General features: G+C 36.4%; 1 protein-coding gene across 1 annotated transcript; it reads left to right on the forward strand.

The window, feature by feature from the left end:
* Positions 1 to 4: 4 nt before the first annotated feature.
* On the forward strand, positions 5 to 26626 carry CPSF2 (cleavage and polyadenylation specific factor 2). Its single transcript, XM_010988100.3, has 16 exons — positions 5 to 146; positions 3357 to 3414; positions 6572 to 6754; positions 7769 to 7928; positions 8008 to 8113; positions 9094 to 9223; positions 11074 to 11189; positions 12418 to 12605; positions 13544 to 13834; positions 18869 to 18969; positions 19378 to 19578; positions 21886 to 22038; positions 22726 to 22951; positions 24051 to 24350; positions 25547 to 25681; positions 26061 to 26626. The coding sequence occupies exons 3-16, from the start codon at positions 6606 to 6608 to the stop codon at positions 26151 to 26153; spliced, it is 2349 nt and encodes a 782-aa protein (XP_010986402.1). The 5' UTR covers positions 5 to 146; positions 3357 to 3414; positions 6572 to 6605; the 3' UTR covers positions 26154 to 26626.

Genomic DNA, 26626 nt, shown 5'->3' on the forward strand with positions numbered 1-26626 from the left:
CAAGATGGCGGCCGCCACTGAGGGGATTCTGCTGGCTGATCGTCACGGGCGCCGCTGAGCCAACATCAGCTTTCCTCGCTCTTGAATCTGGATTCCGACTAGGGGCTGGGAAGGGCAGTGGACGGCGTTTGGGGAGGACTGACGAGGCAAGTGGGGGCGGAAAAAAGCCGTGCTCCTTTGGGGGGGGGAGGGGGTGTCCTCGGAGCCAGAGAAAAGCCTGGCTCCGACTCCGACCGGGTCTCCGCCGGGGACGTGCTCCTGGGCTTTCGGTTGCGACTGTCCTGGTCGTTCCTGGCGGAAGTGCTCAGCGAGGGAAAGAGAGTGACTTCTCCGTGGGTCTAAAGCTCCTGGTCTTTTATGGCAGCCCCTACGATTCACTCCCATGCTCTCCTTCCCTCCTTTTCGCTCTTTCCCTCCGCCTGTTCAGTCTCTCGGGGCTGGAGGAGTTAATCCGACGCCAGCCTTGGCTCCTTAGCCTTGTGACTACCTTGTTTTCAGCCTCCTCGCTCGGGGTCTTCCCGTCGTCCCGGGTTGAGAGACCACGAGGCTACAGGGCACAAAGTAGGGGTCCTTTTTAGTTAATCCACTCCAAAGACCTTTAAGACGTTAGCAAGCTTTATTAAAACCGTCGCCCCCCTCCCCTGTAGCGTCGCCTTTGAGCGCTTCCAGCATCATCGCTCTATTTACACGCTCTTGAGTGAACAGGTCAGAATAATTTTAACTCCGGCAAGCCTGGCTTCCTGTGACCAGGCAACCTGCGTTATCAATTGCTCGTGCTCTGAGTTTTTATTTTACAACCCCTTTGATCCTGTTACGAAACCAGTGCTCTCCCGGAACTGAACAAGAGGAGACTTCTCTCACTTGACCCCCAGGGCTAACCCAGATTCCTTCCTTTTCCCTTAGATTGTGCATGGTTCCCCTTAGTTGTCATCAACGTGCACGATCGCTAGTGAGAGAGCAAGTAACTGTGATAGATGATTTAAGGTGAAATGGTGTCGGTTAAAAATCACTGCCCAGAAAGAATTTATGATATGATGAGACTTCGTTCCTTTCAGTACACATTTATGTTGCTTTGAGCGCTGTGCTTGGTATTGGAAATTGAGAGATTTCGCTTTTGCTCTTCCCCTATACATTTAACTTCCATTCAACATATATTCTTTGTGCCCACTTGTGCTGGATGAAAATAAATAACATTGCCTGGAGACACCAACATAGCTTTTTAAAGGGATAAATATTTGAGCTGGGAAGCTGATGAGGTCATCGGGATGCAGTACAGGGATACAGAGAGTTTGGAGAAGTTTTGGCTTACGTTGGGAGAGCAGGAGAATGAATGTGCTTGATCGTGCAGCACAGGGGTGGTTGGTGAAGTAAGAGGGAGATTGAGATAAACTTGTGAAGGACTTTGATTCCCAACAAAGGTATTTAGATTATATTTAGTGTTTAACAGGAAGCTGATGACTACTTTGCACAAGGAAGGGGCATGAGGATATTTAGTTTTCAGGACTGTCTCTCTGATAGCTGTATGGAGGATCAGCTTGGAACTAGATGAGAGGAAATTGCAATCATTCAGGTAAGGTAATGAGTGCCTCCCTGAGGAAGAATAGTAAAGGATGTCAGAGAGATATTTCTGAAATGTCAAATAGAATTCAACTGGTGGCAGCCAATTTGGTGGGAAGAGGGTGATAAAGAATTTTTAGTCTAGGAGACTAAGTGGTTGGTGATACTATTAAAATTAAGTCTAAGACATGTACATAAAACTAGAATGGTGCCAACCTGCACTTTAGGAGTGGCAAAGCACAATGCTCCACAGTCCAAAGCCTTGATTTTAGAGTCTAGATCTAGACTATTAGCTACATGTAACTGTTGAGCACTTGCAATTGTGGTTAGTTCGAATTGAGATGTGCTGTGAATATAAAATACACACTGAATTTTGAAGACTTAGTACCCCAAACCCCCCCCCCCAGTAATTTCTTAATAATGATTACATGTTGAAGTGAGAATATTTTTGATATAGTGGGTTAAATAAAATTAATTTCACCTGTAAAACTTCATCATGGCTATGAAAAAAGTTTTAATTACATTTGTGGCTTGCACGATATTTCTGTTGGACAGAGCTGTTCTGGTCTAGACAAATGACGGAAGGATCAGTGAGGAGGTGGAATTTGAGTGGGGCCTTAAGATGACGGTCAGCAGTGATGTCTGCGCACCTTGCTGGCACTCTGCGTTGCCAGTGAAGGCATTCAGGTTTTGTTCTTTTAAATAGTAAGAAGCCTTCAGAAATTTCTGAGCAAGGGATCATAGGTGCAGGGGTGTTTTGGAATATTAATCTGGCAGTAAGGTTTAGGTTGAGGTGAAGGGATGAAAGATTGGAGACAAAGAAACAGAAACCCAAATGTAAGGTAATGAGGCCCTGTATTAAGGTACTTGCTGTAGGAATGGAAAGGGAATGACAAATGTACAAGGCATTCCAGGGGGAAATAATCAGGAGTTGGTAACAGTCTATTCAGGAGGTAAAGGAAGGAATCAAACATGTGGAGTTTCAAGCCTTGGTTACTTGGATAACGACTAATGAATTCTTGTTACAGAGTTATTAAGTACATTTGAGGCTAAAGAAATTCAGTCTCAAAATAGAACCAGCAAAGTTGAAAGGAGGAAGTGGGCTGCTAAATTCTCTTCTTTTTTATCTCTCTACTTTCTCTGTCTTCTTTATCTGATCAATCATAGACACCTGCTAACTTTTCTAAACTACAGTATTACCTATATTACGTCATCTCACTTGATAATTGATCTTACAATGTCTGTTGCCTGTTCTCTGTTCAAACTAGGCCCATAGTTTCCAAGACCTTTCATTAACTGGCCCTTTTTTATCCATTAGGACTTTTCTTTCATGTTTTGCTTATGTGAAAGTGCCAGGCTAGTTTTGTCACTGGTACTCTGTAAGTTTTTGTTTTATGCCTTTGACCATGTTATTCCCCATTTTGAATACCTTTCTCTTTGTCTCTTTCTATCCATGACCGACCTTGACAAATAATTTAAGATCCCACTTCTTTTTATGATTCTCACTAACAAGCTAATGTCAGTTTTTAAAATCTTATTTCCTAAACTGCATGTTTCAGCCCCTGATTATTACTACTTTGTTATTTACTTTTGTCTTTTATTGTCTAATCCTTCTTTGTTTTATGTAAGCTTAAGCTTCCTAAAATTATGACAAGTTTCTCTTTGAAAAAAGGACCATATATTCGCTTGCTGCTGCTCATGGTGTTCATCTTAGGGCAAGATAGAAGTTAAATAGCAGATTAAAAACAGAAGTAAATCATTATTCACAGTCACGAGACTCTTATTTCTTTATTTTTTAGATTGTAAAGAACTCCTTTGAATTCATGGTGTTTCATCCTATATACAACTGAGATATCAGTAAGTAAAAGCTGTCTAATAAAGACACAGCTTTATTATATTATAAGCAATTGTAATAAAAATATCTTTTCATCTATTGATATCTGGGTCTGTCTGCAAAAAGAACATGAACTCATTCATTTCTATCTGTAAGATACTTTGTATTTTCATTTCATAATCAAAGAAAGTGGGAGTAAGGTAGATTTGAGCAGGAAAAGAGTTGCTCTTAGGCCATTAATATAATTATGATACAGGGAGCTTTTTGGCAGAGAGAATTTTAAGTCCTTTCCAAAATTTTATTTATGAACATTTTAAATCAAATAGAGAATTAGTATCCTTGTACTTCTCCTATATTACAAATAGGAACACACTAAAGTCAATATATTTTTAACTTATCTGTTTCAACAGCTAATTATTAAACAACCACTATATGTAAGACATGTCCTAATACAGTAAGGATACAAAAATAGATCAAACCCCGTCCTGCACTCAGAGAGCTCTCCCAAGCAAGAGGAAGTGCATGTAAATAGGTAGCTATTAATGGTGTGATGACAGCACTAAGCTCATTTAATACTAGCCATCCTCATTTATTCATTTAATAAGCATGTACTGTGATCAAAATAGACACTCTGCTTTCATGGAGTCATCATTCTGGTGTGGAGGTTAAGAGGAGAGAAAGGCAGGGACAAAGTGATTAAAATAAGCAGCAAGTATCGAATGAGCACTAAGAATTTTAAGGAAAAGAAAAGGAAAATACACATCATAGGATGTAACTGAGGTGGGGATGGACTTCAGGGTGGTCAGAAAACGTCTCTGAGAAAATAAACTTGAGGCAAGGAAAATACACAAACTAGTTAGAGATCTTGGTGACAGTGGAGATAGAAGGAAATATTTGAGGTTATCTTTGAGAAATGTAATGGAGGTAAAAAAAAAAAATGTGGGACTTACTGATGGATTGGATGTGGGAAACAAATAAAAGAAGGAATCAAGGATGATGCCATCAGAGACCAGATGCGATTTAAAGCTGTGGGACTGGATAAGATCACCTAGAGAGAAAAGGAGAAAAAGAAAGTCCCACTACAAAGCACTGCCACATTTAGAGGCTGAAGAGAGAAAGAGTAATTAACCAAGGCTAGTGAGGAATGACCAGTTGGAGGTATCAGGAAAGCCAGGAGAGGGTTGACAGACCCTCTGCCAGAGACGGTGTTTCCAGGAGGTTGAAGCAGTTAATTTTGTTGAATGCTGCTACAGTTTCCAGTAAGTTGAGGCCACAGAAATGTCCACTGGCTTAAGTTGTATAGGTTTGTCAGTGACCTTGATGAAAGCTCTTCTAGTGAAATGGTGGGGAAAGACATCAGATTTGGTAGTGTGAGTGTGAGGTGAGAAAGTGGAGACACAATTGTGGGCAAATATTCTGAGAAGTTTTGCTGTGAAAGGGGAGCATAGAAATGATGAAGCAGTGGCCAGAGATTGTAGGATTCAGAGAGAGTTCTTTTAAGTTGGGAATTCTAGAGTATCTTTGTATGCTAATAGGATTGGTACATCAGTGATACATTGATGCTGCAGTGGAAGAAGGGAGTGACTGAAGAAGTTAAGTTCTACGGAAGTAAATGACAGTGGGATTCAGAGCACACGCAGGGGCTTGGCCTTGGATGAGAGCTGGGCTATTTGTTCCATATGATGGACGCAATCGTGTGCATGCAGATAGGTTAACAGATGCAGTATTGGAAAATGAGGAGTTAGTGTCTGATTACTTTTATTTTCTAACTAAAGAATAAGGTGAGATGATGACATGAGAATAGGATGGAGGGAGAGGTACATAATGCTTGAGCAGAGAAGAGATGTGAAGTAATAGTCTTAGAGATGGAAAGTCTCTGAGGTCGGGAAGTTCAAGAGAAAAGAAGGCCTCTTGAGAAGGCTGCAGGAGAAACAGTATCCTTTGAGAAGAGCCAGGTTTCTGTGAAGATTAGCAGGTGAGGAGAAGCTTCAGAGAAGAGATTAAAGTTACAGGAGGGTATAATAGTTCCAGGGGGCACACTGAAAGGATTTGGGAGGGAGAAGAGTTAGCGGATTAGGTCCAACTAGAAGATGTACACGTCAGTGATAATGGACAGCCTAGGAGTCTTGGATCTTTGGCTGTGACCAAGGTAAACAAGGATGGGAGATGTGGTGGGCTAACCCCCTGACAGGCTTTAGGAAAGGTGGGCAATTTGCCTTGGTTTGTTGATATAACCTTGGACAGATGGTGAGGGATCATCAGGTTTGCAGGAAAGGCTAATTTATTTTAAGGGGCTAAGATCTGAAATGTTGCTGTAGATATGTACTTTTGTTAATGAATGTTTTTAAATAACATCTGCTTAATAGCACACAATTCTGGGTCCTAAATCCCAATAGATATGTTGATGTTGTATCTTCTTGAAATATGTGGTTGGCATCCCAACATACATTCCATCAAATATGTGGTGAGCACTTACTGTGTGTCAGCTTCTCTTTTAGAAATTGCAAACATAAAATACTACCTCTGTTTTTTTACTTACTCACATTCTGGTGCAAGGGTTCTTAACGTTAAACTCCTTGAAAAGTATATGAATTTCTATGTGTATAAGGGCCTTTTTGTTTTCTTTTAAAGATTGGGAGGAGAAGGAAAGGCCCATAGCTTTTTATCAGATTCTCCAGGGGGAAAATTCCCTTTATATAAGGACCACTAGTCTAATTGGAGAGAAAGACACATAAACTAATAACTATAATGCAATGAAATCACTACCATCACAGAGCAAAATAAAGGAGAAACAAGTTCACCATGAAGGATAGGTTCACTACTTTAATACACCTTCATTTATTGAGGAACTTGGTATCTCCATTCTAGGTAATTTACATATTATTTGAAATCTTCCAACATCCTTTTTATGAATATATTAATACTCATGTTTCATAAACTAGGATACAGAAGTGAGGAAGAGTTTAATTAACTTTCCAGAACCATACTGGAGTTTCAAACATAAGTCTGATTCCAAAGTCCGCTACTTTTCATTAAATCACACTGGGGATCCACTGAAGGACTCTTCGTTAACAATAGTGTGTAAGATTATATTTTAACTTTATACTTAACAGTGATGGAAATAGGTCTTTAAAATAACTGTGCTTTTATGTTTAATTATATTTTTATTTCTGTTGAAAGAAACTTTTGGATTGTTGTGATTGGACCAAAAAAAATGACATCTATTATCAAATTAACTACCCTTTCTGGGGTCCAAGAAGAATCTGCTCTTTGCTATCTTCTCCAAGTCGATGAATTTAGATTTTTATTGGACTGTGGCTGGGATGAGCATTTTTCTATGGATATTATAGATTCTCTGAGGAAGTAAGTTACTGTTAATACTTCTACCCTTTTAATAAATCAACTTCTCTTTTCTTCACTATGATACCATTTTTATGTTACACAGTGTTTGCTTTTTTCCTCTAATTTAGTTTATAGTAAACAGTTTCATTCTACATATGCCAAAGAGCCAAATAATGACTGTTTTTATTGGTATAGTTTTTGTTGACTTATAAGCTGTGTTTATTGAAATTCAGCAAAATCTTAAGTTGTTAGTTGGCCAGTGGATCGCTGTAGAAATTTTTGCACCCTAATTTTAGAAAAGAGCAAGATTAAGTTTATAAGAATTTGAAGAGAGGAAAAACCTCCCATGTAAAAGTTCTACAGTCAGATAACATTAGCATATTTTCTGTTTCTTTTGATGTGAGACATTTGAGAATGGGTGCTTCGAATTAAGACCATCAGATTCAAAAGGATACTCAATCCATCAAATAAAAATTTAGTTATGTTTGCAGTATTATGCTAATTATGGAAGGAACGAGGACTTAAACATTTAAAAAACTTAGAACTTGTAGCAAAAATTTTTTTCTTACTAATTTCTTTTGTCAGTGAGAACGTATCTTTCATTGATTAAAATTTTACTGTAATGAATGTACTGTCAGTCACCATGCTAAAAGCTGAGACAAAAATCTGTGAGAAATATGTGACCTTTTAAATATCCTTTCCTTAACAAGTTCTTGAACTTAATAGTATACAAGATAACCTTTTGAAATTAGCTTACATATGGTGTCTACTTTTTTACCTTTAAAAAAATGTGTCTAGACACCACATATTTATGTGCAGCTCACACCATAATTTTTGATATCTATGCAGGACAGGGTAGTAATAATTGAAATTCATAGGTAACATAATTTTAGTTCTTAGTTTTGCTCTTTTACCCCAGCATAGTCTTTAATTCAGAATACTGAGAGGAATCACAACTGGCAAATTAATTTTGAGTATCCTGCCTTTACCCTTGAGAACAAGATTTGAAAAATGGTCATTCTGACTGTGTTCTAGGCATGTTCACCAGATCGATGCAGTGCTGTTGTCTCACCCCGATCCCCTCCACCTGGGGGCCCTCCCGTATGCTGTTGGAAAGTTGGGTCTGAACTGTGCTATCTATGCAACCATTCCTGTTTATAAAATGGGACAGATGTTCATGTATGACCTTTATCAGGTAACTTAAGCAATTAAAAACATTTTCTAACACTCCTGCAGTGATCATTTTTAACCATTTATTTGTATTTTTCTTTTAGTCCCGACACAATACAGAAGATTTTACACTCTTTACACTAGATGATGTGGATGCAGCCTTTGATAAAATACAGCAGTTAAAATTCTCTCAGATTGTGAATTTGAAAGGTAAAAAATGTTTCCGGTAGTAAATAATCAGACTAATGAGGTTTAACTTACTGAAAAGTACAAGGGGAATTTCTAGTAAAAATTACAAGCACTATGGTCTGAAGAATAAAAGATTAGCATTTTTTTACAGGGAACTGTGAACTTCCCCCAGGCCATTTGAATTTTAAAATATTCCAGACCAAATTCTAACAGAATGTAATAGCTCAGGCCTTTTCACATTAGTCTGGGAAAGACTTGTTGAGTGTTTACGGTGCACAAAAGTAATGTGGCCAGATCCTCCTCCTCGGAACTCACAGTTAGGTTGAGGAGATGAAGTAGCCCGGAGGACGGAGTGTAGTGATTGAGGTAAATGAAGTGCTGTCGCAGCACAGAGTAGAGCGTGACTTAATTCTGGAATCGAACATCAAAAATTTTATCATTTAATTAGGTCAGGAAGTCATATATTAAGTATATGTTTATCATATATAGAGAGAATTATATTAAAAGGTTTTCATAAATATGAAAAAATGGTGCAGCAATGGACGATGAAGACTTAGCCAAGCAGTAACAGTGGTCTCAACAGCTTTGTTTGTACTAAATTTTTCTGTAGGATAAATTCTTTACCATAAGGAGGTTTGAATTGTTGTCAATTTAGAGACTAGTAAAGGTGGAAACCCTTGAGAATTGTGTGCAGAATATAAATATTAAAATGTATTATTCCTGCTAAATAATTTAATAGTAATGGCAGTCTCTAACCTTCTATCTATCTGCACAAATATGTCTGCAGAAATACTAACAAAATGACAAGTGTTTGTCTCCATGAGGGAAGGCAGAAGTTGGGGGACAGGAGGCAGAGACTTGCATTTCACTATATGCCTTTTTACTTTTGAATTTTGTATCATTGCATATGTTAACCTATGAAAAAATGGCTTACAAATAAATTACCTTTTTTGAGGGTTGTAAAAAGAAATCTGAGTTTTGTCATTGTCTTGCTGACATAGGTAAAGGACATGGCTTGTCTATCACACCTCTGCCGGCTGGTCATATGATAGGTGGAACAATATGGAAAATAGTCAAAGATGGAGAAGAAGAAATTGTTTATGCAGTTGACTTCAACCACAAGAGGGAGATGTAGGTATAGCAAGACAAAAGCTAGTGGAAATGCAGTTGGTATTATTTCATTCTTTGGGGGAAAAATTAGAAACAAAGTTATTTTTTTAACCAGAAATCTAGAGCAATTTAAAAGCACCAAATGGTGAATGTTTTCAAAATTACTTAATTATTTGCCTTGTAAGGGGAAAAGTTTGATATGAGATAAAAGACACTGTTTTGAAATTTACATGCAAGTATCCACTCTATAAAACAGATATCTCTCTGGAGATGTTGCAAAAGAGATTAAGTTTTGTACATCAAACTATATTTTATATGCTCTTGACCTGCTATTTAAAGAAACTTTTCAGGTAGGATTTTTGTTTTGTTTTGCTTTTGTTTTTTGTTAACGTCAATAACTACCATCTAATATTACTACTTAAAGTCAGGCTTCCTATAGAAGGGGACACAGTAGTCTAATTTTATATACTTCATTTTGTACTCACAGCATTACTTTAAAATTGAAATTACTTTTGTAATTTCTGTACATTAAGTTCATAGCTATTTTATATTACGTTACAATAGTCTCAAGATCTTTTGTATCTTTTATTAAGAAAAATTTGAGATTAATAAATTGAATTTTAGGCTCTTATAATCACAGGTTTATGAGGAAAGTGTGGGTATTTAAATAAATGGCATTCAAAGTTTTTGGGAAAAACTTCTGTCTTTTTTTACCACCTAATAAAATAAATTTCAGGTGGGTTAGAATTAAATAGAAAATGAAACAATGTTGGCAAGTCTGATCTCTTATTTGGGAAAGACTTGGTAAGGAGAAAGGCAGTAGACCAAGTTACAAAGGAAAGCCCTGATAGATTTGATTACAGATAGGTTCAAAATGTCTGAAACAATAAACTAAATTAAAAGACCTATGGGGGGAGGGAAATAGCTCAGTGGTAGAGCGTGTGCTTAGCATGCACCCTGTCCTGGGTTCAATTCCCAGTACCTCTATCAAAAACAAACAAACAAACAAAAACCTATGAACTAGGGAAACTCTTCACAGCAAGTTGACTAAAGGCTTATTTCTAAGACTAGGTCTTAATCAATCAAAAAGATACTAGTTACAAAATGAACAAAAGTTATAAAGTCAAAAGAGAAAATTTAAGTAATAATGATTTTTAAAATTAAATCCCATTAAAATTGTTTTTAAATGGAAACTTTTCTTGAGTTGGTCAGTCTTTCTGGTTGAATCTTTCTGGAAAAGAGAGAGCTTTCTGAAAAAGGTTAAACCTTTCTGGACAGCCATTTAGCAATATCGTTTATTCCAGTAAATACATTTCTAGGAATGTGTCCTGAAGAAACAATTAGAAATGCAACTGAAGCTTTTTGTAAAAGTGTGCTTTGAGAGATTATTTATAATGGCAAGAAAAGTAACCTAAATATCAATAAAGGGAAATGACCAAATAAATATTGTACAGACACAACAGAAAGTTTTTATAATTGTTAAAAATTAAATTTAGAAAATGATTTTAATGTCATGGGAGAAAACCTGGATACAGAACTGAGTATATAGGCACATACATGGGATATCACCCTTGTGAAATATATACACATATATATGCATAGAAAAATTTATTTATGTACTTAGAAGGATGTACACCAAAATATTATATCGATTTTCTTTGAGTGATGGTACTCTGGAAGATGTTAATTTTCCTTCTTGAATTTACCAGATTTTCTTATCAATATCGACTTTTATAGTCAGAAAAGGAAAAAAACCTTATAAAAGAAATTGTGTATTTTTTAGGTGAGATAGGCTGTTGTTTATTTGAAGTGATGTAAAACATTCCTCTTCCTCTACTTTTTTTTTTTTCTCTTCCTCTACTTTGTTATAGCCACTTAAATGGATGTTCCCTGGAAATGCTAAGCAGACCTTCCCTACTTATCACAGATTCGTTTAATGCTACGTATGTGCAGCCCAGGAGAAAACAAAGAGACGAGCAACTTCTGAGTATGTGTTACACGCAGTCCTTTCTCCAGAGCTGTGGACATGCATGGCAGTAGGAATTACTGTTTAGCCTGTTCTTTCTGACACGTTTCTTGTTATAAGAGATTGACTTACTCTAGCATTTTTGAAAAAATACTATGTGACTATGTCAATATGTTTACAAAAGATGCTTTAGTTGGTTTGAATTTAACTTTTGTGGGATAGGTATAAAGAGAGGCTCACTCCTGCTGTTCAGCATGTAGTAGCTCTCCCTGGCACTCACTGGTACATGTCTAGGGAACACCAAAACATACAAAGATCTCATATAAATCTACTAGAGAAACGTTTACACTGTAAACGAAAAATGAACAAAGGAGATAAGTGAGGGTGCAGATACTCCTCTGATCTTGCTGTTGGGTGTTTTACACTCTAATCTGTATCCAGTCTTGATTCTAAGGAGATGCCTCTGGGCCATCCCTGGCTGCTGCTGCTTTGGCTTGAGCCCTTTTACTTTACATTCTTTTCTTATAAGCTGCATGGGAATTCAACAGGGAAAGCTGGATTCCATTTTTAACATGCTTGAAACCACTGCCTTCATATATCTACTTAAAAAATATGACTTGTATACCATTGTTACTCTGACTTTAAGAAGGTTTTCAATTCTTGGATTTTGTTGTTATTTGTTTTTGCTGGAGTTTGATTTTACTAAATATTTTCAAGCAGACTTTTATCTAGAAAGTCTTGTTGGAAGATGGAATATTATATTTTATTCTACAGGCACACATACATACAAAATATATGTATATTAATATAAAGTATAAATGTGCATGTATATAAATTTGGGAATTATGTTTTATAACAAAGTTCATTGGGGTAGGCAGGTGAGAACAGAGTGACCTGGAAACCCTAGGCTGGTTGCATTTGGCCTGTTCATCCAGTTTTCTCAGTGTGTGCGTATGTCATTTTTGTGTACTCTGGGTGAAAAGGGTTGGAAGCCACCAATTTATAATTTTTCAGTGAAAACAAAAGTGAGAGTTAATGGCATTGTTTTTCAACTCCTATGAAGATATATTCACAGAATAAAAAGTGGTTGTAATAACCTAAATGAAGTTCTTTTATTTTGTATCTGGCATAGTAATTGCTTATTTTTAAATTATAGTCTTTATAGTAAAAACATGGAACTAAAGTTATCTTTAATTTTGTAGCAAAGTATTGTTACGATCTATATGGATTTTACGTTCTTGTTTTCTAGCAAATGTCCTGGAAACACTTCGAGGTGATGGGAATGTATTAATAGCAGTGGACACTGCAGGCAGAGTTTTGGAACTTGCTCAGCTCCTTGATCAAATCTGGAGAACTAAAGACGCAGGACTGGGTGTTTACTCACTGGCACTCCTCAATAACGTCAGTTATAATGTGGTGGAGTTTTCTAAGTCCCAGGTTTGTTTTCATGTTACCATTTTTTTTTAATTTAAATTTATTTATTTTTTGGGGGGGTCATTAGGTCTATTTATTATTAGTTTTTCTTTTTTCTTTTTTAATGGAGGTCCTGAGGATTGAACCCACGACCTTGTGCATGCTAAGCATGTGCTCTACCACTTGAGCTATACCCTCCCCACCGTGTTACCATTTTTAATAAAGAAGTTTGCTACAAGAGGTTGGGCTTATGGAAAACAATGTTTTAATTGCCCTTTGGATTTTCTTTTTCTGTTGAGGAGGAGGAGGATGATAATAATAATAAAAACTAAAAATCAACCACTTACTGTTCTTTGTGCTTTACATGTATTATTTAATTTAATCTTTATGTGTCCTATGAAGTAGGTTCTGTTTTTTCCCCATTTTACAGATAGGGCAAGTTGCTTCTCTAATGCTTAGTATCATAATCTGTAAAGTGGGGGCAAAAAATAGAACCTACTTTATGGGATATACATGTTAGAATCCATTTTTTTCTTCCTTTTGAATAAGTTCTTTCTCTTGATATAGCAATATCTGGGGTAAGATATTTAGCACTTATACACTGCCTTTTGAATAAGATTTAAAGTGACTCATAACTGATACATAATGCAAAATTAGATTTTTAGGGTTGAACATTGGTCTGGAAGGATCTGATGGGGAATAAAAACAGACAATAAGCTTCTTGTCAAAGTGGCACAAATTTAAGCAATCATTAATGGAAAAAAGACTTAAAACAGGATGGAACTTGAACTCGTTGACTGTTGTAGAGTACATTGAAGTTACAATATAGTATTTTTCTAATTTTTTTTCTATTTTACATGCATTTTATTATATTCTCATTTCTTGAGTGTCATACATGGTAACTATTAACTAGTGTATTATAAGTATTTTCTAATTATTGTCACCTTTTTCCCCCATATTAGGTGGAGTGGATGAGTGATAAATTGATGAGATGTTTTGAAGACAAAAGAAATAATCCATTTCAGTTTCGCCATCTGTCTCTATGTCATGGTCTTTCTGACTTGGCTCGAGTACCTAGCCCTAAAGTGGTACTTGCCAGCCAACCTGACCTGGAATGTGGATTTTCACGGGATCTCTTTATTCAGTGGTGTCAGGACCCTAAAAACTCAATCATTCTGACTTACAGAACTACTCCTGGGACTTTAGCACGTTTCCTAATTGATAATCCTTCTGAAAAAATTACAGAAATAGAGGTAAGTGCTTGTATGTGATCTTTGTCTTAAAATTGCTTGAGGAGGTACATTATGCATGATGCTTATGACAATCAGTGACCAAAAAAACCCAAAACCCTTCTGTGGTACCCTCTGGAACTATACTCAGAAGGTATACATATGCACCATATTCTCCATCACCCTTTGAAAGTTCCTTTCACAGTCTTTCCCTAAGTGAAATCTGGCTGTTTCCTAATGATACTCTTTTTATCTGTAGCCTTCTTCAGTAGATGGTCCTCCTAAACTTGTTCTTTTGAGTCTTCTTCTTCTCAGGGAGCAGCAGCACTTTCCAGATATTTACTCAAGCCCCAAATTTAGAAATTTTAAAAATGTTCATTGAAGTATAATGTACACTGAAAAGCGTGCATGTTATAAATGTATAGCATGGTGAATTTTCACAAATTGAACACACCTGTCTAGTTCACACCCAGATCAAGAAATAGAATATTACCAATACTCCAGATGCTCCCTTCCTGATCCTCCCTATCCTTCCAAGGATAACCACTACCCTGACTTCTAAAGGACAGATTAGTAATTTCAGTTCCTTTTTCTCACCACCCATGCCCAGTCCAGCAGTGAGTCCTACTGACTTGACCTCCAGATAGATCCTAAATCTACTTCTCTCCAGCCCCACTACCATCGTCCTAGCCCATGCTAAGTGGTCTTGCCTGGACTGGGCAGGAGTTTCCTAACTGGCTTCACTGTTTATACTTGTATACTCCCTAGTCCCTTCTTCTCATAGTGGCCAAAGATCCCTCTCTCTCTCTCTTTCTCTCTCTCTGTCTCTCCCTCTCCCTCATTTTATTGTGGTAAAACACACATAACATGAAATTTACCATCTTGACCAGCTTTAAGGGTACAGCGCAGTAGTAGTAGTGTACAGCAGGTCTCTAGAACTGTTCATCTGGCAAAACTGACCCTCTGTGCCCATTTTACAGCTCCCAAAGGCATCTTTTAAAAATTCATCATTTCATGTCACTCCCTTGCTTAAACCCTCCAATGGCTTCCTCTTCCTCTTTGAATAAAATCCAGACTCCTTACCTGGGCTTGCAAGACCCCACATGATGTGATCTCCGCCCACTTTTCTGACCGTATCTCATTGCTCATTTTCTGTGCTCTACACTGTATCATGATCTTGTTCTGTGATGTTCCTTTGCATCTTTGCTCATGGCCACACCTTGTCATTCAAGTCTCAGTTTAAAGGTCACCTCCTCAGGCAGGCCTTCTCTGACTACCAGTCTAAAATAACTATTCAGTTAGTTGCTAGCCCAGCACATTACTTTATTTGTCCTAACATTCATTACTATCTGACACTTTCCTTGTTTGTTGTCTTCCATTTCCTACTACCAACTAGAAGATAAGTTCCATGAGAAGGGGATCCTGTTTTTTTATGTCTCTGGCACCCAGAACCTGACTACTTGATACACCAAAGGTCCTGCTAAATGTGTTGGCTGAATTCATGAATGACCAAATGAGTGAATATGTAGTAAACCAAATTTCTGATCACATTAGATAGGAGTTTACTATGTATGGTTTTTTTTCATCTACATTTATCAGTCTCTAGAGTCAAGTCTCACTCATTTAAAAATAGAAAATGAATAAGGATTAATAAATTGAAGTAGATTTGATTAGGAAAAGAAATAGCTTAGAGGTAATACAGTGAAAGACTAAGAAGAAAAATATCTTAGGGTTGATTATTCTGTTTTTGAATATTGCCATTAATTTTAGATATCTGGAAAAATAAGATACAGAGAAAAATTTATTATAGCAACAAGCATAAATTAAATCACAGGGTAAGTGTTCTGTTAAAATTTATTTGTGGTTAAGACAGATATCTTTGTGAGTTGCTAACAGTGTATTCTAAAGGAAAATAATGACACTTTTCTAAGTTGAACTTATTTCCAAGGAAGCTACCAGGCAAATGAGGGATGCCAGATGTAACATGTAAGTCACTCCTTCATCCTGTACAGTAGAAGCACTTGATTTTGGTTTAATTTTTTTGTTAAGTTTTATGTCATAATAATTTCAAAGTTAACAGAAAAGTTATAAAAATAGTGTACCTAGATTTCCCAATTGTCAACATTTTACTGGATTTGCCTTATGACTTCTTTATATACACGCAGACACAAAATTAGATTTTTTTTTCTAAACTACTTGAAAGTAAGCTGCAGATACACCATCATTACCTCTAAACACAGCAGTGTGTGTTACCTAAAAGCAAGGACACTCTCCTGCGAAACCATAGTATTTCCACTGAGACAAGGAAGTAAGCCCTGATACGCTGCCATGTCATCCACTGACCCCACTTGACTTTCAGTGATTTCTCCAACAATCTCTTTTGTAATTACACTTCCCTTTTTTGTTCAGGATCCCATCCAGGATTGCACATTACGTTTAGTTTTCATGACTATTGACATTTTTGAAGCATGTATGATCTAGATTTTTTTTTCTATTCACTTACAAATATCTGTATAATTTCTTTAAAAAAGGAATGGGACCAAATTGTCTACATATTTTTGAACAATGAAAGTAAATACAGATTTACCTTATGTAATATGTGGTATATTGTAAACATTCAAATGTTTTTGAATAAATTAATTCTTTTTAGTAATTTGTAAATAATACATTATATACATGTACTGTGATTAAAAATCCAGTTGTTCCCCAAAGTATGGTGCAAGGACCCTGGGGGGATACTGGAGACCCTTTCATGGAGTTTACAAACTATTTTTCATAATAGTATGAAGATGTTATTTGCCTTTTACTGTGCCTACATTTATACTGACGAGTGAAGGCAATGGTGGGTAAAGTGCTGGTGCCTTCACGTAAATCACAGTGGCAGCAAACTGTGCTAGTTAATCACTGCATTTTTCATCACCACACATTTGTAGTTTAAACAAAAGTCAGTTTCACTTAAGAATGTCCTTGATGAAACAGTAAAAGTTATTAATTTTATTAAATCCTTTTAGTAAAAAGTTTTTTTTAATAATCTGGGTGACAAGATGGAAAGTATACAGAAGCACCTGTGTTGTGGACTAAAGTATGATGTTTGTTTGGAAGAAAACTACCTGTGTAAATTTTTGAATTGTGAGTTAAATTAGCCACTTTTTTCTTGGAATACCAGTTTTACTTGAACTAATGACAGGTTTATTCAGATTGGGATATTTGGTAAATATTTTCTCAAAAATGAATAACTGAGCTTGTAACTCTAAGGAAAACAATTGAGAGCATTTGTTGCCTAAATCTGATAAAACTGAAACTTTCAAGTGAAAATTAGAATTTTGGAAAACTTATGCCCATCACTGTGAGATTGACAATTTAAACTTAAAAGACTTTTCTAATGAGATTGTTGATGATATTTGCAAATGTGATTTTTTTTTAAGTATTGTCAGCATTTGTAAGATCTGTGTAACTTAGTGAACCAGTATTTTCCAAATTACTAATGCATGAAGTTGCAAAATAATGCACAAATGAAAGATCCAGTCAAAGTGTAAGATAAATCAGTAACTTTTCATATAAGAGTACAAAAGCTGTCTGGTATGGTTACAGATTCTGCATTACAACTAACCTTTAAGAAACCACCACTTTTTGAGTTTTAATGTAATATCAAAGAAGAATATTCACGAAAAGGCTATTTAGTTTTTTCTTTTCCAACAAGTGATCCTTGTGAGGCTGGATTTTCTTCATACACTTTAACCAAAAGAATATATTGCAAGAGATTGAATGTAGAAGCAGATGTGAGAATCCAGCTATCTTCGATTGAGCTAGATACTAAAGAGACTTGTAAAAATGAAAGATAATGCCATACTTCTTACTAATTTTTTTTGCTTTGGAAACTATAATTATCATCTTTTGTAAAAAATGATGTTAATGTTAACATGTAATGAATGGTTTTATTATTTTTTAATGAACAGATAAATATTTTTTAAATTTCTGTTTTTAAAAAATTTTTAATTGAAGTATAGTTGATTTACAATGTTAGTTTCAGGTGTATTAAATTTGCTTTAATTTCTGATATTAAAATATTAATTTGAATTTATTCAAATATGAATAATTTTACTATTTATTAAAGGTGAACATTTAATAAATGTAACCTACAAAAAACAAAAATTCTTTAGGGTTCTCTGTCATTTTTAATAGTCTAAAAGAGATCAGAAAGTTTGAGAACTGACTGATTACTGACTTAATCATTCCATGTTGATGGATTTTGAGGTTGTGTCCAGTTTTTCACAACAGACATTGCTGTCATGTACTTTTTTTCCCTTGTATTTGTGTGATCATTTCCATAGGATCAATTCCTAGAAGTAAAAACACTGTGTTAAACAACGAGCACATGTTTAGCTTTAGAAGTTGACAAATTGCTTTCTAACATAGTTATGCTAATTTTTTCATAGCTAAGGTACCCTTTCCCCATTAGTAATTAGCACTGCCCATCTCATAAATTAAAAGGTGGTATTACATTTAAAAATTTCAACAATCATTAATAAGTTATTTTTCTTATTTTATACATTGTATATTATTTTGTCCATTTTTGATGTGTTGGTCATCTTTGTCTTAATTGATTTGAAAGAGCTCTTAGGAAAAAGTAGCTTCTGATAGTCAAATGGTGCTGCAAATTATTTCCTCATTTTCTTTTCATTTTCATGCAATTTAAAATGTCAGAGTTTTTTTTTCTTTTCCTGTCACCGTATTTATTCACCTTTTCTTTTGGGTTTTATGTCATGTGTAGGCCTCACCGACACCAAATTATAAAAATGCTTTTCTGTATTTTCTTTTCCTGATGGTTGATTTTTAACCAGTTTGATTCAAATTAAATCTATCCTAGAAATGTGACAGCTCAATTTTAGTACTGATCTAAATAGGATCTGTAATTGCACATAATGGAAACTTGAATAATTTCAGAGGAAAATTCAGTTTAAAGATGATGAATCAATTTAGAGATGTGATGTATCTCACACCCCGCTGCCTTAACCCCCTAATACTGATGTTTTCCTTTCATCTGCCATTTTTCTTCAGTTGAGGAAACGTGTGAAGCTTGAAGGAAAAGAACTTGAAGAATACTTGGAAAAAGAGAAACTAAAAAAAGAAGCTGCTAAAAAACTTGAGCAGTCAAAAGAGTGAGTTGTTTTCAGACAGATTAGAAGTTTATATATATAAGTAATTTTACACCTTATTTCTAGACAAAAAGTTTAATTGAAAAAATTTAAATTTTCTTTAGAGTTTATCTATAACTTTTGTTACATCGTTCAAAAGGTGCTACCAGAAATTGACACGACATTGTAAACTGACAATATACTTCAATTAAAAAGAGAGAGAAAAAAAGATGCTAGAATGCTAAATTCTTTCAAAGCTAATGTTAATATGTATTTATTAACTGGCAGTTAATGCTATATTTTACAAAATATCACTCTGATGTTATTATCATTGAATTAATATTGAACGTTAATTTAATAATAATTTTATAAATATTAATTAAAAATCTCTTGGAGACTTTATGATCTTTATGTTTTCCAAAATCTTCTTAGGGCAGACATAGATTCCAGTGATGAAAGTGACGTTGAGGAAGACATTGACCAGCCATCCGCTCATAAGACTAAGCATGACCTGATGATGAAAGGTGAAGGCAGTCGTAAAGGAAGTTTCTTCAAACAGGCTAAAAAGTCTTATCCTATGTTTCCTGCCCCAGAAGAAAGAATTAAATGGGATGAATATGGCGAAATTATCAAGTATGTGAGCAAAACAAATTTTTCTTTCTTGCAGATTGGAGGTATTAACTGTGTCATCATTTGAACTCAGTGAATTTGGTCTTTTTGGCCATCATGCACTTTGTCAGTTTCTGAGTACCTCAGCTTGAAAGACACAGAAAACCTGGAGCTTGAAATGTAAAAACAGGAAGGTTAAGGAACGTCTAGAGAGTTAATATTAAAAGAAAACTGGTAGTTTTATTACTTAGGTATGCGAAAGGTTTAAAAAGATGACCAAGACCTCCCCCCCAACTTAAAAAGAGAAGTAAGGGACATGCGTTGGAGAAAGATATACTATAGGAAGAACTTTAAATTTTTTTAATGGAGGTACTGGGAATTGAACTCAGGACCTTACTCATGCTAACCATGCACTACCACTGAGCTATACCCACTCCCAAGAAAGAACTTTTGATGGCTAGCATTATGTTAAGTTTGGGGAATGGGTCATGTCTCAGATAGTGTTGCACACCTTTTGGTTATAAGAGGAATAAGAGATAGCATGAATGGAACCATGGAAAATCTACAAAATCTACACCCACTATTAGAAAAACAACTGAAATCACATGTTCTAAGCACAAATTTGGAAACACTACTCTCCTGCATAAAGATCCGATAAATGTCAAGTGCCTTAAGCACAATGCACGATGTCTTTCACTATCTGGCTTCTCCCTACTTTTGTTTCTCTGTATTTCTGTTACGGCAGGGTGCGTTCTCTACTCTGGTGGTACCCGCCTTGCCTCAGTTTCCTTCTGCTTGGTTTTTTCATGTCATGCCTTTACACATGTTTTTCCTTCAGCCTTGTTCCACCTTCCCATCCCAGGAGCTCAGGCTGCTGAATCTGGCCTCACAAACTACTGGAAAACTCTCCTGTTTCTTTCTTGCCACCCCAACACAGTTAGGGTGTTGTACTTTCTTTGTACTCCTAAGATGCTATGTTGAGCATACAGAGGGCTTAGATTGTCCTTGGATTTAATTAGGAAAAGTCTACTGTCTGCTTGGCCCTCTAAAATAGTAGAGAGGAAAACTAACAATCTAAACAGTATTGGTGAGTTTTCTTACCATTTCAGTTAGTGGCCAGTCTGTTTAGCATATGGACAGTGCTCTTTATCTTCAATTTCCTTATCAAAAAAATGGGGGTAAGAATTAGATGAGGTTGCGGTTTTAAGGCACTTAGCATAGAACCTGACTCATAAATGCACTTTGAGTGGTTGCAACTACTATTGTTGTGTGGATAACAGTTGGAGGTATTGGACTCCAGGGGCTAGAAGCTGCCATAGCTAAAGTCTAGGTGTTGGGTGACAGAGGCCTGGGTTCTCAGAAAGGAGTGTGAGGGGACATGGGGTTGGGCCATGACAAATACAGAGGTTAGAGAGAATGTTAAAAAAAAAAGTTTGCTTTTTAATTCTAACATAGAACTCTCTCTGATACTAGAAAACAGATGTGATAGTAGTTTGTTGAAATAAAGATGAAGGCTTTTGACAGCAGGAGCTGTGTGCAGTGAGAGCCAAAGGCGAGGCTGGTGTTAAAGACTCCAGAAGACCAGCTGAAGCTCTCATTTGGAATGTGCATCAGAGACAAATGCTTTCTAATAAAATATCGGTAACCAAAGTGGGGAAAAAAAGCTGAAAGCTTTCGAGGGAGCTAATGATTTTGTATCTCGGTCTTCTCTGTAATGTGCATAATTGGAGAGTCATCTGTTTTCATTGGGCAGAGAAGGAATATCAGGGGTCTTAAGGAAACCAAAGAAGATCTGAGATTTATAAAGACTGAGAGTTGACAAGAGAAACTGCAGAAACTGAGAAGAAGAATTGAAAAATGCAGGGCCAGGTTGCAGTCGTACTTATGAGAGCTACTAAGATCTTCTGATGACCTGGATAGGGCCTTTTCACTAGCCTACATGGCGCGTTTTAAAGTGTACTCCTTAAAAAAAAAAAAAAAAAAAGTTGGGAAAAGGTATAGCTCAAATGGTAGAGTGCATGCTTAGCATGCATGAGGTCCTGGGTTCAATCCCCAGTACGTCCTCTAGAAAAATAAATAAATAAATAAACCTAATTACCACCCCCCCCAAGTTTTAAAAAAAAGTGTACTCCTTGTTGGTTATGAACAATATAATATATGCAGTCATCTAATAATTAATATTGTGAAGTTGCACTGGCTTTGTATCAAATGTACATTTGAATCTTGAGATATGTGAGGAGTCTAAAGATTATGCCATTTACTAGTTAGTTATATATGTGAAATAATATTAGCTTGCTTGTTACTACTTCTAATTAGAGACTTACTGTTTAGACCAGAGGATTTCTTAGTGCCAGAACTTCAGGCTACTGAAGAAGAAAAAAGCAAATTAGAGTCTGGCCTGACAAATGGAGATGAACCTATGGATCAGGATTTATCTGACGTTCCTACTAAGTGTATTTCTACAACAGAATCTATTGAAATAAAGTAAGTGCTTTTGTTGCATTTTGAAAGTAGATTACTAGGTAAAATTTCAAGCACTTGAATTATATAATTTACATCGTTTCAAAAATGAGATTTCTGAGTATCCTCTAGTAAGTTTGTGCTTTAAAACTTTAATATATGTTCCTTCCTGTGGAGTATGGTGGTATTTTCCCTTTGTTAATGGTATTTGAATGCCGGAATGAATTGGTGGTAAGGAAGGAGGTTAAACTTTAAATTGTGCATTTATATGATGAAATATTCTTTCTGGTCTTTTTCGTAGCAGGTGAGCTTGTGCAAATCACAAGTTTAATTTTTCTAAGTGCCTGTTTTATAAAATAAACTCCTTGACTTAAACATCTCTAGTGCATTAAACTCTTAAAAATACCTCTGTGAACCTTTTCTTTTCCTTTCTGTTTAGAGCAGTTAACACCAGTAAATGATCATTTCGGAATGTTCTTTTTTCAGTCATCAGAAAGCAAAGTGGTTATTTGTGTAGTGATACCATTTAGTATACATCCTTGGGTAGAGCTGAGAGCTCAGTAATGCGTATTACCAGTATAACACATGGGCATTCCCTAGACCTCATTTTACATATCGATACATTTCTTTCCTGGTGATAAAAGCCCTTAAAAATCTAATTTTAGAATTAACCTACCAGGAAAGTAAGCTTGAATAATTGTCTAATTACAGAGCCAGGGTTACTTACATAGACTATGAAGGGCGCTCTGATGGGGATTCCATTAAAAAAATCATCAATCAGATGAAGCCACGACAGTTGATCATTGTCCATGGGCCACCAGAGGCCAGTCAAGATCTCGCAGAGTGCTGCCGTGCGTTTGGTGGGAAAGATATTAAGGTGTACATGCCAAAGCTACATGAAACAGTCGATGCCACTAGTGAAACTCACATCTACCAGGTAAATATGCCGGCAGTTGAGCCACATAGGAATAAGTACTTTTTGTTGCAGGTTAGGACAGTTACATGAGGAATGCGGTGGTGACTGAGACAGACATGGTCCCTTGTCCTGGCAGATCCTACAGGCTGTGGGGCATATAACAAGGAAGTAGCATTTATCGCACTGTTATACCTCTGCCAGAGGAAGTCCAGGATGCTATGAGAGTATAAAGAGGGGGGGGTCCAGCCCAAATGTGGAGGTTTAGAAAAGGTGGACGTGACAACTAGGCTGAACCCTAACGGATGTTTAGATGGGTTGTTGGGGTGGTGTAAAGAGAGGGAGAAAAAGTGTTCCAGGCAGAGGGAGTAACATTTGTGAAAGTACAGAGGTCAGGGGAATGGTGAGTGTTCAAGAATTCAGAAGTTTTCTAAAAATTCACAGATGTTAAGGTTCTATTCCTAATTGAAAAAAAAATGGAGACAGATACAGAAAGCTGGAATAGCATGGAGGAGAGATTGATAAACTCCTATCTGATCGTGGGAGATGGTGTCAGTTCAGGCAGCAGTGATGTCTATATTGGTCTGGAAAAAAATGTATTGAATTCCCCAGGGAGAAAAGTCGTTCTGGGCAGAACAAGAGGAAGCAGCATTGCAAGAACAAGGAGGTGTGGAACTGCATGGTATATTGAGGAAACCATAAACAAGTCAGTTCTCCTGAAGTGGCATCAAGCACTAGAGGATGAGCCTAATCAGTGGTTCTCAACCTCGGCTGCACATCTGGAGAGCTTTGGGGGAGTCAGGAGGACTCAGTGTTCTCGCCGGAGTCTCATCGGTTGTATTGGAATCACTGGTGGTGGGACTCTGGCATTAATATTGAAAAAAAGATTTCTGTATGATCCCAATGTGCAGTCAAGGTTAAGAACCTTTATTTAGAAAAGTAAATAGGGGTCCTAATGATCTTACAGCTCATTACGGATTATGGGGAAGATCAGATGAGTGAAAGATTTCCAAATTGTAATACACAGTACTAGTGTTAGAAAATGGTAATAATATGTTATATTTAGTTGATAATTTATACTCTGTGGGCTTTATTTTTCTTCTCCCCTTTGCATCATATCTAGGTGAGATTAAAAGATTCTCTTGTCAGCTCCCTTCAGTTTTGCAAGGCAAAAGATGCGGAATTAGCTTGGATAGACGGTGTCTTAGACATGAGGGTTTCCAAAGTGGACACAGGAGTTATTTTAGAAGAAGGAGAACTCAAGGATGATGGAGAAGACTCAGAAATGCAAGTGGACGCTCCTTCAGATTCTAGCGTTATAGCGCAGCAGAAGGCCATGAAAAGCCTGTTTGGAGATGATGAGAAAGAAACCGGCGAAGAAAGTGAGATCATTCCTACATTGGAACCCTTACCTCCCCATGAGGTGAGAAAGCATGTGCTGCTTCTCTCTCTCCCTTCGTTTGCCGTCCTTTGAATTTTCTTTTTATGTTTTTAACCATTTAAAATGTCATATATAGGCTTGTTTTGGAGTTTTGAAACAGATGACTCAAGATCTGCTTCTGTGTGCGTGCATGTGTGTCCTCTATGGCTAGGGGATGCTAACAATATTAAGGAAGCCCTTAGCAAATCTTTTTATAAGATACGTAATTGTTTCATGATGTGTTTTTCCAGTATGGACCTTTAAATATTAAGTTTGATCGTTATGCGGGTCACCTACCTGCTTCTAATCAGGAGTTTTATAGTTTTCTAAGAATGTCATACTCTTGCACTCCATTTTTGTATATTGTCAATTCCATTCAAATCACTTTTGGTTTTGATATAGTTAGAAATCTTATTAAGTATAGGCATAATTCTAGTCTAGTATTTTATTTACATGTTCTCAAGAGATACCTGGTTAACTAGCAGAGCTTTCAGGTAATTAACGCACAACAATATTAAAACTATAACATGAGAGTCTTACATGACTGTCAGGTAATGTCTTCAGCCTTTCTATGCAGTAAAGAATGGAGAGACAGCCTTTGTCATTGGATTCCCTTCTAGTACAACTCCTGAAATTGGGGGCAGGAATCAGAATCTTTCTTCTCTCTGTGCTAAAGCTGGCACTCTTCCAAGCAGTTTCAAAGTAGCAGCACTAGGTTGAACTGCTTGCCTTTCTGATTGTCAAACCCATGGCATCCACTGCATTCACTGTGAGGGAGGAAGGAAAGTGGAAGTGGGATCAGGGGAGAATTAGCCTCTGAACTTAGACAAAGGACCAGGATCCGGAAAATGACTTTTTGGTTCAGTTCTGCCTACTGGCACTCTAGTTGACCCCTTTAGGCAAGTGGGTGAGTGCAGAGCATAACATTATCAAACGTCTTTCTGTTATTAGAAGGCATGACTAATAAAATCGATTGTGAAACATTCAGAAAATGTGAAGGGCTTTGTAATGTTAAATAATGAGGTAAAAATCAGAATAACAAGTTGGATTGTGATTTACAGTCTTGAAATGATCTGTCAAAGGACTTCAGGGAATAATAGAAAATATCTTAGAGATCATGTGTTATTTCTCTTTATTCTGTATAACTGTGTGTCTGGTGTTTTATTTGAGTTTATTCTTTCCCTTTAACCTCACCTAAGGTTCCTGGACATCAGTCAGTTTTTATGAACGAACCAAGACTATCCGACTTCAAACAAGTTCTTTTACGAGAGGGGATTCAAGCTGAATTTGTAGGAGGTGTACTCGTTTGCAACAATCAAGTAGCAGTTCGTAGAGTAAGTGTGTTTTTAATAAGGACTGGATTGAACAAATGCTTCTGATGTTTTGTTATTTTGAGTTCTAATTCTTGATTGAATTAATTTTACAAACTGAAAATCAGTCATTTATATTCATAATGATGACCTTGAAGTCTTTTAAAAGTGACTCAAAGACGTGATGTATAATTTTATTGTAAATTTTTATTTGAATCCTCTGACATCTATGTGTCTACGTAAAATTCATGACTTGAATATTATACCCATATTCCGTGAATCAGAGCAGTCCATTCCCTGACCAATCATAAAGTAATCTAGTTAGTACATTTTGGTTATTATATTTGCATATTAATGGGTAGAAAATGTACTAAAGAACTTTTTTTTTTAACTTGGTTTCTAGACGGAAACTGGACGCATTGGATTAGAAGGCTGCCTTTGTCAAGATTTTTATAGGATAAGAGACCTTTTATATGAACAGTATGCCATTGTGTAAAGGACATGATGTCAAGAAGTATCTGTTTGACCTTTCTAAGAAAAAAGGATTCTTATTCTAAGCTTTTGCTTTTTTGTTTTGTAACATACAGAAAGAATCTGCCAGAAAAACTTAACATGCATTAGATTTTTAAAAATGTAAATAGAAACCATTTTGCTAATGCTCAAATGACTGTGCTGCCTTCTGGCTTTCAGAGTCTTAGAGATCCTCACACGTGCGCAGGCCCGGGAGTTGCAGGTAATTGGCTTCCTTTGCAGACCCCTTGTTCCAGAAGGGCTTCTTACTTGAATAAAACAATGCAACTTAGCAAACCAGTTCATGGCCTTAGAGAAACACGTTTGCATGAACTCTTGCAAACTGTTTCTTACATTTTCTGGAATGAAAAGTAAGAATTTATTTAGAAAAGATGTGCTATAAAAACTGATAAAGCAGTTTTTTTTGAGGTCTATCTATTAAAAGCAAAACAAAGAGTA

Source organism: Camelus dromedarius, chromosome 5 (assembly GCF_036321535.1).
Source record: "Camelus dromedarius isolate mCamDro1 chromosome 5, mCamDro1.pat, whole genome shotgun sequence".
Lineage (NCBI taxonomy): Eukaryota > Metazoa > Chordata > Mammalia > Artiodactyla > Camelidae > Camelus > Camelus dromedarius.

Bases quoted from the DNA above. Each gene is read 5' to 3' on its own strand.
- CPSF2 (XM_010988100.3), top strand. From the start codon at position 6,606: ATGACATCTATTATCAAATTAACTACCCTTTCTGGGGTCCAAGAAGAA. The intron at 9,224-11,073 runs GTAGGTATAGCA...ACTTTGTTATAG, and splicing joins TTCAACCACAAGAGGGAGAT to CCACTTAAATGGATGTTCCC. The intron at 19,579-21,885 runs GTATGTGAGCAA...CTTACTGTTTAG, and splicing joins GAATATGGCGAAATTATCAA to ACCAGAGGATTTCTTAGTGC.